The sequence below is a fragment of the Medicago sativa genome, chromosome 2 (assembly GCF_051527215.1).
Source record: "Medicago sativa cultivar Bolivia chromosome 2, Bolivia_mono, whole genome shotgun sequence".
Taxonomy (NCBI): domain Eukaryota; kingdom Viridiplantae; phylum Streptophyta; class Magnoliopsida; order Fabales; family Fabaceae; genus Medicago; species Medicago sativa.
Genome location: NC_140750.1, coordinates 14,123,160 through 14,134,986, shown reverse-complemented (window position 1 = coordinate 14,134,986; position 11,827 = coordinate 14,123,160). Strand labels below are relative to the sequence as shown.

Below are 11,827 nucleotides of genomic sequence, written 5' to 3'. Positions count from 1 at the left end.
CAACCATTGAATTAAAATACTAATATATCAATGGTAAAAAGATCACCTTTCCCATGGTGGGAAAAGATTCATCCTTCCCATGTTAACCTTCACCCTAAAAGAGATATATATCATCATATCTTTAATGTAGTACTTAGAAAAACGCTAACTTGTGTCCTAAGGATACAAGATAAAGATCTAAAAATAGAATTAAAAAATAAATGTTGCATTGAAAAAATAAGTTTTTAAATTTTTGAGATTATGAATGCACAATTTCAAATATTAAATTTCTACATTTAGTTTTTTATATTGTGCCTTTGGATATAAGTTAGCAACACCCTAGGAGAAATTGATAACACTATAGACCTCCCTCTCTCACTCTAAGAATAGGAGGAGAGAGAGTGTGAGGAAGAAAACAAGAGAAAAAAGTGCAACACACACGCACACAATAAACACACAAAGCACGTTGAAGCTCCCAATTGGAAGAAAATGAAGAAAAAGGAACAACAACAACAAGTAGAGTAGAAGATTACTCACATCATTCTTCCAAACCCTTCTTCCAAAACCCTTTTTCTTCACTTCTTTCTACACAACAAAAAATGGGAAATGTGAATGGAAGAGAAGAAGATTTCAACGGAACACTATCATCAGCTTCATCAACATCATCAGAAGTCAGTGATTCCATGTCTGCACCTGATGGGGTTGTTGAAAATCCTTCACCTGTTGAGTTAATGGGTCATTCTCCACCTGCTAGCCCTAGAACAACTCAATCTCCTTTAATGTTCACTCCTCAAGTAAAAATCTCTCCTTTTTTTTTATCTCTTTAACCTTTTCCCTAATTTTCCTCAAAAGGGTTTTTTTTCTTTTTTAATTTTTTGTTTAATTTAGTTTGTGAAAACTCATAAAGTTTGTTTTTTTATAAATGGGTGTGTCTGATTCAGTACCTTAGGTTTTGTTTTTTATTTGATGTTATTTATGATTATGTCTAGTTTTTTGACATGTCTTTGTAATTTGAGGTTATGCTGCATTTGTTTTGGAAGATGAATACTGAATCAGTGTATTTAGATTATGCATGTATTATTTTTCTTTAGTTGTTTGATGCAAAGTCCTAAACCTAGTGTTTTGTTTTTTTGACACCCCATTTTGTGATTTTGTTCATACATTAGTTTACAGTTTCATGGTTTTCACTTGGTGGTTTTTGGTAACTGGATCAGATTCAGGGTTTATAATATTTTTTCATCAATCATCATGTATTGGAACTGAATTGAGTGTTGTTGTTGTGATTGGGACACAAAAATAGCATATGATATTGGGATTACTTTAAGGGAACCATATTCTTGATTCTAGATTGTTGTCGCTATCGAGAATCAACTTTCCTACCCCTTTTTTCCCTTCCACAAGTTGGTGGTGGACACTGAAGAGTACTGAATGAGACTTGGTTTTGTTGTTTTGGATATATGTTATTGGCTTTCGCCTTTTTTTATGCAATGCTTTTGTGGATTCTTATTTATCATCAGTTGTCAATCATTCCATTTTCACTGTTTTTAGGCTCCAGTGGTTCCACTACAAAGACCTGATGAGATGCAGGTTCCAATCCCTTCTTTGATGCAAACTAATTCAGGGTATGATGATATGTTCAGTGAAATTGGAATTCCGACGATGATTACTTGGAGTTATGATGGTAAAGAAGTTGCTGTGGAGGGATCATGGGATAATTGGAAAACAAGGTTCGTAAAATTTAGTGCTAAGCAAGTTCATTCACTACTGATATGTTGTCACTGGTAATTCCAAAAATGCAGAGTTGTCAGCGGATCGCAGAAAATTGCGGTCTGTTCAAATTCCATTATGCAATAGTGCTATATGACGGTATTTTGTCCTAAATAGTGTATCGCAGAACAATAGCGATCTGTCCATATTCTACTATGCTATAGCGCTATACTGCCGCCATAGCTGCTATTACTAATGTTGTTTTCACTACTATTGTGGATTGTAAAGAACGCAAACTGAAAATGTGAGATTGTTGTAATTATAAGTAAAAAATGTCTCAAGTGGAAGTGGAAACAAAAAAACAAGCCAAATGCATTGTTAATATCTTCTTTATTTGTCTTCAAGGATTGCTATAGTTGTTGCTTAGATTCTGATATTCCTTGTCCATCAGGATGCCTTTGCAGAGATCAGGAAAGGACTTCACTATAATGAAGGTGCTGCCGTCTGGTGTTTATCAGTTTAGATTTATCGTGGATGGACAGTGGAGGTACGCACCTGACTTGCCTTGGGCTCGAGATGATGCTGCCAATACTTACAACATTCTTGACTTGCAGGTACTATTTTGTTGACATATTTAGTGTGTTTCATGTGATCAAAAGAGTCATAGTGATCTGATAATGTTTTTCAAAGTTAAAAAAAGGATGATGCTTTCAACAGCTAAATAATTTTCATGAGTATTGGTTTTACAGCACAATGAGGGAGTTCAAGAAACTTGTTATCTTAGAAACTTTGTGTTGATTTCACTTGTGCCTCGCTCAGGGCATCAAATCCTTTTTAACGTCAAACTTGTTTTTTGTCTAATATACTCCTCCCTCTCAGTTTTCTACTTGGGGTGTCTTTCCCTTATTTTCTTCTTTATATCACGCTCTTTGGCCAAATTTCTCTTTTCTTCTTGCAAGAACTTCATTTCCAACACATGTGATCTAAATTCTAAACTCACCAGCTTTGATTTCTGGCTAAGTAAATCTGTAAATCTCCTTTGATTTTTGGATGATCGTCCTTGGTGACATGAATTTGCTTTTTGTAATGGTTGTTATAGATTAGTCTATCAATTTCTTGGGGTCATTTATTTCCCCTGTAGTGGCACTCTAGTAAAAATGTGCGGTGATCAGTAAAACCTGAAATTCCTAAACATGGGGGAAGGAGAATGATGGTAGATTGATTTACTAGCATATCTTATAAGGCCGTATTTGGAACTTGGAGGAGCGTATTTTATTTGATCTTATGTATCATATAAGGACTTTTATGAATGTTTGCAAGGGTTTATAAAAATAGCTTAGGGTATGTCCATATCATAATTTATTTTCATCTTATTTTCACAAGCTCTCCCAAGTAGCTCATTTTAATAAACTATTCTCAACTTGTTATGTCCATATTATAAGTTCTTTTCATCTTATTTTCACAAGCTGCACCAAATAGCTTATTTTAATAAGCTATTCTCAACTTATGCAGAGTTTGTCTTTGTTTACTCTTTTATTGCACAAACAACTTATACATAAATTCTCATATGATAAAAACATATTGAGTAAGCGTTTAAGTTGTTGAGTCTAACACATGTTGTACCTCATTGTTATGCAGGATTCTGTTCCCGAAGACCTTGGAAGTATTTCTAGCTTCGAACCTCCTAAATCACCAGACTCTAGCTACAACAACTTACACCTAAGCTCTGAAGATTATGCAAAGGAACCGCCATTGGTTCCTCCATTCATGCAAGCGACTCTTCTTAATGTTCCTTCCGCAAATATGGAATTCCAACCTCTTGTATCCAGACCACAGCATGTAGTGCTCAATCATCTCTATATGCAGAAAGGAAAGAGTAGCCCTTCTGTGGTTGCACTCGGTTCGACTCATCGTTTTGTAGCCAAGTATGTCACTGTGGTGATGTACAAGTCTTTGCAGAGGTAAACATATATGAAATGAACCATAGACTTGGGGCAGGGTAGCCTTTTAAAGCCCTTGCATTATGTTAATATAGCTTTCTGCAGTACAATCTTTTGAGAGATACTGTAAGCTACAGAAGGATCATTACATGAAACTCAAGATTATGATACATACAATGCAATGGCTTGGTGGTCATTCTTTATGCAATTTCAGTTAGAAATTTTTATATAATTTGATGACTGTGTTCTCTAGGAAATTTTTATCATCACATGTTTTGCGATCGATGGCAAACTCCACACCAAATCTCTACACAAATCTCTAAAAAATTTAGTTCAGTTAATAAAACTTATATTAATTATGTGCCTAGTTATTCTCAATATATCTAATTACGTACCTCTATTGCATTATACAATTGACACACCAACTATATGCTTTTGTTATGTGTTTCTGTTTCTTATTTTGCCCCCTCACTAAAACAGTTCACCCCAGCTTTTCAAAGAATAAAGTGCTCATCTGATTCTGCAGCACTACTATGCATGATTCTTTCGGAGTTGCTGCATACAATGTTTGATTCTTTTGCCTTTTCAAATTGCTGCATCCTTTTACATGTCACCTTTTTGCTATATATCTTAAACGTCCCTTTATTTCAGAGATTTCTTGAATCTTATTCCTTTTGGGATAAAGATTCTGCAGCACTACTATGTTTGATTCTTTTCTGCAAAACCTTTAAAATTGTAACTACCATATCAATAGTTTTTTTTTCTTTTTCTTTTCACAACAATCATATACATTGTTAAATTATGATATATTTTACATACATTGGTGTAAAAAATACTAGAAGTAACAATACCATCACATATATGGTGATTTGCTTATAAGTATGTTATGCAACTCACGGTGTACATGTTAGGGTCAACTCTAATTCATCACTAATAGATAAATCATATTTTAAGTGAGGTAAGTCAAAAGTAACTCTAATAATTTGCAACTTTCAACTAATCTTGTCTATCATCTAATAAAATATTCTTCCTTTCAGATTTTCATTTGATGTCTTTTGGGATAGGTTTTTTTTTTTTTTAAACAACAATCATATACATAGTTAACTGAGGTAAGTCTATCAAATAAAATATTCTTCCTAGGAGAATGGGGTCTTAGAGTTTGGCCGAGAGATAAGCTTGCCCTGGCCAGGCCAAGAATTGGTCCACCAATCGAACTCGGGTTCTCACGAACGATTTGCTTTTAGGTAAAGCTCATTAACCACTTGAGTTTGGATCGATATTCCATGACTTTAGTGCGGGAAAGTCGTGGTGACTTTCGGCCAATCTGTTTGTCCGATCAATCTCGCACATCAAGTGATGCTACATGTTCTAAACCAGTTCAACAAAAATCATGCCATCATCGCACCTCAATCCACCTTCCATCATGGTCAGAACTTCGTCCAACTTCCTTCTCCGTAGTGTCTCACTTCTTCCATCATTGTCGCGTTGTATAGCTCACTGCTTTCAATTCAAACCACTGATGCCTTTTGGCTATGTTGTGACCACATACCGACTGTTGTGGTATGTAATCGTTCAACAGAGTTGCCCAAAGTAGAGGTGGTCTGGCAGGAGTCTGGCCGACGACAAGAACTTGAAGAGGTTAGATGGCAAAGGTTCCCCAAGGCTACCATGGGAGTCGTTCTGAATTTGATACACATACACTAGTACATTTTTTAGTTTTTTTAACTAAAAATAATAGGACATGTGGCATGATTTGGTACACACAATTGATCAAGTGGATGACATTAGACGAAAGTCACATGAATTTCCCACACCAAAGTTATGGAATCCCGATCCAACTGAATCCAATTACTTGGTTAATTACGTGGTTATTTGATATCATTCTTTTAATATTACTAGCATAATAATATGGAAAATGCTAGATATCAAGAATGGATTTTCTTGATGAATTCAAGAATGACATGACAGAATTATCACCTTTAGATTTCAATCCTATTTATTAAAGTTTCATAAAAGAAAATACATAACACCCACCACCCCATGATTTCCAGCCAGGCTGAAATTTTATTGGCTAACATTAATTTCGGGACAATTTCCTGATAAAATCTTTCTTGATGTATAGCGTTGCTCTAATAATATTATAATTAATATTTCTCCACTCTAGTTTTCAACATCTATATCTCCTTATGTTCAAAATTCCACCCTCTTAGGTGCAAAATCGACTTATAAAATTGTATCAGAAATAGAAGTCATGTTTTGTTCCATTATTACTTATTATCAACCAACGAAATGCCCGGATGCAAAATTGAAAAGTATCTGGTCCATAATCCTTACTTAATTTTGTAACACTATCTACAATAAAATAGGGGTAAATTGGAGCTTAGTTTTATGACTCTACATCATATTAGGGGGTAGACTTGGGTTAACATACTCATTACTCAACCTGGTCTCATGTAGACAAAATCTTAGTAAGAGAGGGAATTCAAGTACTACTCTTTGTACTAGGTGCAATTTGTATTGTGAAACCATTGACCATGTTTACAAAGATTGTATTTAGGCATTGTTAAAAGGTTGTTTCGTGGGTGTGTTTTGGGATGAGATTCCCAATTTGTATTGTGAAATCCTTGACCATGATTACAAAGGTTAGGTTCAAGTGTGAGTGGTTAAGTCTTACAACGATTATAAATCAACTAAATTTTGAACATATAAGAGAATTGATTTTATATACGAAATTTTTTAAGATTTTGTGTGCAGATGTGGCGTCTCTCTGTCTCGTAGTTTGTTGTTTCTCATACGCTTCTTTGGTCTCCCCAACAATCTCTAGTTTTTCAATGTGTTTTTACTGAATGTCCTAAGAAATGACTTTTACTTTTTACGTTATTTCTTCCCTTTATTTTGAAAATGTATTTTTGTCCCCTTGATTGATTCCATCAAAACCAATATGGATGGCAATTTTTTTCAGTAACTTTAGCAATGTTAATGGCAATTTATCCCCATCCTCACCCCTATCATACAATAATGGACAACCTTCAACCTCATTTCTTGTGTACTTGGTCAAGAAACCTAAAATGCAAATGGTCCAAAAATAGTTCACCACCTCTTTCAATTTAAGTCAGCATATCAACCAATTTTGTTTTTTCATTATTCATTTGAAGACTTAAAGTTTAGGTTGAAGTGGCATTTTCACAATAAATTTATTAAATGTCAACATTGAAGACTTGATATCATTGTCAACAGTACACTCAACATTATATAGGTACATAAATTGTAGGCCAAAATTCAGTAATACTACTACATTTTTAACACATACACACCAACATAAGTGATTCTGCCAACTTTTGGCAGAGAAATACATTAAAACCTCATAAACACAACAACTAAAGCATCCAACAACTTCATAGAATGCCATACAAAGATAAAATTCTTAAAATATTCACTACTATACTATGTTACATTACATGGCATAGAAAATAAATTTAATCCAATAAGCTACTAAAATACAAAGATAGTACAAATTATAATAACTGGTCTACATAACAGAACAAGCATTTGGATTCTCATCACTGAAAATCTCAGGTGCATAAGCATAGTCAACATAGTCTTTTGATGGCCAATATTCACTACGTTTGATTTCAGTTTTATTATCATCTTCTTCTCCTTTGTTTTCTTCTTCACTTTCTTTTTTCTCTTCTTCTTTGATCTCTTCCTTTTTCTCTTCTTCTTTCTTCTCTTCTTCCTTCTTTTCTTCCTCTTTCACAATTGAAGCTTGCTTTTTTGTCCTCTTGAACACTTCATCAACAAGCTTCGTTGGATCAATCACTCCTTTTACTATTGCTTGATCGTTTCCCAAATTTGTTTCCACTGATTCAACTCCTGCATATATTATTAGTAACACATATTAGCATGTCATAAAATGCTCAATAATAATCAAATTATTGAGTTTAGTGGCGAATATGTAATAACGATAACATTATAAAGATAAGAATTTATAGGTTAATCATATTAATATTTGTAACTTCAATATAGAATGCATGCAACCATGCATGAAGTTAGAAGTGGTTAATGAGCTTGAAGCGCCACGGCTATCAATCTCAACCGTCCGATGCAAATCAAAGATAGATTATTTAATGGTTGATTTGGCGAAGATGTAATCTAAGTTGTCGATGTTCTCATGGTCAAGATTATTTATTGTGTACAACTACGTACGTGGTTACAGTAGTGAATCTGGATTTGCTAGACGCGAGTGGTTAACGTGCTTCATCTAAAAGGATGGTTAGTTTCTGATGATGAAACAATTCGTAGTCAAACTTTAGTTACCTTCTGATTGAAAATAAATTAGTCATGGAACCATTTTCTCTATGATACTGTAATTGAGGATAAAAATAAAATATAGAAAGCATATGATTATGATCTATATTGGTCAAAAGGTTACATGAAAAACATTGAAAGTAAAATCACCAAAAAAAAAAAAGTGTGCAAGAAAAGAGTTCAATTATTTTACAATTATTCAAATGTGTTTGTTGTGTGCACCACAAGTGGTAAGGAGACAGTATACAGAAGCAGTCAATAATAGCAACAAGATTGAAAGAGGAAAGGATCTTTGTACCTTTAATCTTACGGATACGTTTCTGTATAACTTGAGCACATGCATCACAATGCATTCTAATTTTGAGAACTATTGTTACCACAGGTGGAGGCTGCAAAAATAATTGAAATATACCATATGATAAGAATCCAAAATATCAATTATTTGGTCATATAGATGCATTAGCAATACACTAAAATGTACGTTTGGATAAGCGATAGACTCACTGTGGCATCGTAGTTTTATTAAAGGTATAAAGACATCGTCAATCCAAACATGCAATTAAGGAGTTATGTAGACATGTTATGTAGGACATTAATGATGAGTTATGCACCTAATTTCACCTTAATTTATTCATTATTAATGTCCTAATTTTATTTTTTTTGTGTGTGAAATGTGACAAACCATTTAATGGGTCCAAACTAAAGATATGAGCCATGCATGTGGGGTTTCCAAAATGGACCATAAAAATCAGTTATTATTAGCAAAGGGGATAGAGGTACCTTACCTTGCTGATCTCACCCTCATCCAATAAATTATCGACAGCACAACACCACATATTTTACTTTTACCCACGTCACATAATGTTTTTCTTTTCAAAAAACTCTGAAAATTCGTGTCAAATGTTGACACCATGTCACACACATTACATATATATACACACTGTTCTATCATTTATTTATGAACCTCTCAATTTTATTACACTACAGGGTGGAATGTATATTGTATAATGTACTGTATAGTTTATTATATATTTATAGTGAGTCCGTGAGTGTGACCCCATTTTGCTGCAAGCTGCATGTCAAGTTGCACAAAAGGATAGTGGGGTCAAAGCCTCTCTTAATTGTCACAGTCTTTGCCCTCGTTACATGTGCCTTTATGGTAGGGACATTATTGTCTTGATTTTGTTTCGTTATTTTCATGCTTTGTACTAGTACTTGTGATGTATACTACCATCCAATCCATAGAAACAAGTTACCAAAAGGGTAACGTTAGTGCAAATTGGAAACTCTATCCATTCAAAACTATTTCATATTTTCACTTAACAAGCATGCATTTCATACATGTTATTTGGTCATGTGCATTGTACAATCCCCCATTCATTGGAACTTGATTCGTTTGTGTCAGAGTAATCCTACACTCACAAAGTTATACAATCACAACCGTTTGATCTTAATCGGACGACTTATATTTTATCTTTGACAAACGGATTCAAAACACAGGGTCAAAATAGAAGTTGTCTAATTAATCTAATGGTGTATGATTCATTTAGTGCATGCATTTTATTTCTCTATACATTTTTTTTAAAGTAAAAAACTAAACAAAAGAATTTTAATGTTTAAATTTTGCACACATTAAAAGGACATGCACTATCGGTGTACATTTATTTTACGACAAGCAATAATTGAGAACCCTTATTTTACCACGCCATACAAACAATTTCAAAATTTACTTAAAGAGTGAAACGATGTGGTAAAATAATAGACTCTCAATGAATATCAACGTAAAATAATTTTACACCGATATTGCATGTTATTTAAACTCATATCAAACTATCAATATGTCACAAGTAGTTATGATAAGAAGGATTATCATGACATATATTTATAAATATATATACACTTTGGAAATTAATTATGATAATTATTTAATTACCTCATCCTTTTTCTCCTCTGGCTTTGGTTCTTCTTTAATTTCTTCTTCTTTTTTCTCCTCTTGAGGTTTTGGCAAAGGTGAAATTAACTCCACTTTCTTACCACTTTTCTTTTGTAGTCTTTTGAGCACCTTTATGGGGTCTGCTGCCTTTCCTTTCACTACCACTTTGCTGCCCTTACTATCTGCGGTCACCTCCTCCACTCCTTTCACACACAACATTTTCAATTTAAATCAAAAATTATTAATTAATAGTTTTCACCATACTCTTTTCCCCACCTAGACCTTTATTTTTTTATGAAAAATGCTAATGAGTAGTATAAGAGCATTTTTTAAATACCTTAAATATTAAAATTTTATGAAAATTTATATATTTAATGTATTAGAAGTCGAAGTATTTAATATTTTTAATAAATATTTTTTTAATTTAAAATATTTAAATAATATCCTTAAGACACTCGTTAACAAAACTTTATTCATATTTACTTAACATAAATGCAATGATAACTTTTGTCCTATCGTGTATAAAATTTACCTCTAAAAGTTAGAATTTTATATACTGACAAATTATTATTTAATCAAGTATGATGTGAAATTCAAAAGCAATCATGGATTGTGTAGATCCCTCTAACAAGGAAAAAAGGAGGGAAATATAAAGAGAACAAAAGTACTAGCTGACAATGGATCATACAAATTGGCAGTAATATGTACATTATTTTTTTGAGGAAAGTAATATGTACTACATTATGGTTGGCTAATTAAATTGATTTGTCAAATTTACGCTAAATTTGTGTCATTATGATTTTGACAAAAATTACATTTTAAAACTTTAATAAAATTTTGGTGTTATTTTAATTGTCAAATATTGTGTAATTCTAATTTCTAAACGTACACTCTATTCAAAACATTTGCAGCAGAAAACATGTTTGATTTATTAGATTATTGTCTTGGTTAAATTCATGTCAGAAAAATGTCTCATGCTTAGAACAAGAATTTGAAGATGAAAATTAATTAATTAATTAATTAATACCTTCAAATCCTTTCAATGCTTTTGCAACTTTCCTTGCACAAGCTTCACAATGCATATCAACCTTGAGTACTATTTCTGGAGGTTGTTCTTCATCTTTCTTTTCCTCCTTTTTCTCTTCTTCCTTCTTCTCCTTTTTGGTTTCTTCTTTCTTTCCTTCTTCCTTGTTCTCCTTTCACACAAAAAAAAAAAAGCATTTAAATCCAAGTAGAAAATATCAACTATAAATGCTTCATTTAACATTAGACAAGAACAAATAAATACAATAATTTGTGTAAGATATATATAACTCTTACTTCACCCATTTCTATGATAGAACAATGGCTTATACTTGAGAAATTTTGATGGCAACAGATGAGTGCAAAATATTGGAACTATATGTACTAATAGTTATGGAGCAACCTCAGTGTGAGATTAAATTAATATGGAGATTTTGAAAATATGAGGTGGACCATTTATGCAGAATAGACATAGGAAGGACCATGGCTGAGTCAGCATGTCCAAAGCATGACCTCTAATTTTGGGCCGTAGTAAAGACACCAGTACTCTTGTTCCTAATTGCCATCATGTTGTACCAAGAATAGACGGTGGTGACATATATTTAGGAATTTTTATAATTATTTAATAGGTGGTATTGTGGTACTATAGTACTCCTTCCGTTTCAAAATGAGTGTCGTTTTAGTCAAAAAAAATTATTTCAAAATGAATGTCACTTTCAGTTTCTAATGCAATAATAACTTTTTCTTTTCAATTGTACCCTCCAATTAATACTCTGCACACTACTTCCAAAGTATTACTTTTAAAACTAACCAATAGTTAATAAGGATAATTTGGTAAAATAATCATTCTCTTTCTTTTAATCATTGCATTTCTTAATATGTGTGTAAACCCTTAAAACGACACTCATTTTGAAACGGAGGGAGTATAAAATATTGC

General features: G+C 32.8%; 2 protein-coding genes across 3 annotated transcripts; one reads left to right on the top strand and one right to left on the bottom strand.

The window, feature by feature from the left end:
* The first annotated feature begins 300 nt into the window (after positions 1–300).
* On the top strand, positions 301–3,858 carry LOC146944791 (SNF1-related protein kinase regulatory subunit beta-2-like). The gene is made up of 4 exons (XM_085743129.1): positions 301–773; positions 1,528–1,706; positions 2,138–2,300; positions 3,325–3,858. The coding sequence occupies exons 1-4, from the start codon at positions 579–581 to the stop codon at positions 3,649–3,651; spliced, it is 864 nt and encodes a 287-aa protein (XP_085599255.1). The 5' UTR covers positions 301–578; the 3' UTR covers positions 3,652–3,858.
* Positions 3,859–6,850: 2,992 nt separating this feature from the next.
* LOC146944790 (heavy metal-associated isoprenylated plant protein 7-like) lies at positions 6,851–11,285 on the bottom strand. 2 transcript variants are annotated; one of them, XM_085743130.1, is made up of 5 exons: positions 11,188–11,285; positions 10,895–11,063; positions 9,868–10,070; positions 8,233–8,323; positions 6,851–7,499 (listed from the first exon to the last, which is right to left on the bottom strand). In XM_085743130.1, the coding sequence occupies exons 1-5, from the start codon at positions 11,194–11,196 to the stop codon at positions 7,156–7,158; spliced, it is 816 nt and encodes a 271-aa protein (XP_085599256.1). In that variant the 5' UTR covers positions 11,197–11,285; the 3' UTR covers positions 6,851–7,155. The 2 variants fall into 2 exon arrangements, with proteins under 2 accessions (XP_085599256.1, XP_085599257.1); XM_085743131.1 differs by having other exon boundaries at positions 10,895–11,060.
* Between the last annotated feature and the right edge of the window lie 542 nt (positions 11,286–11,827).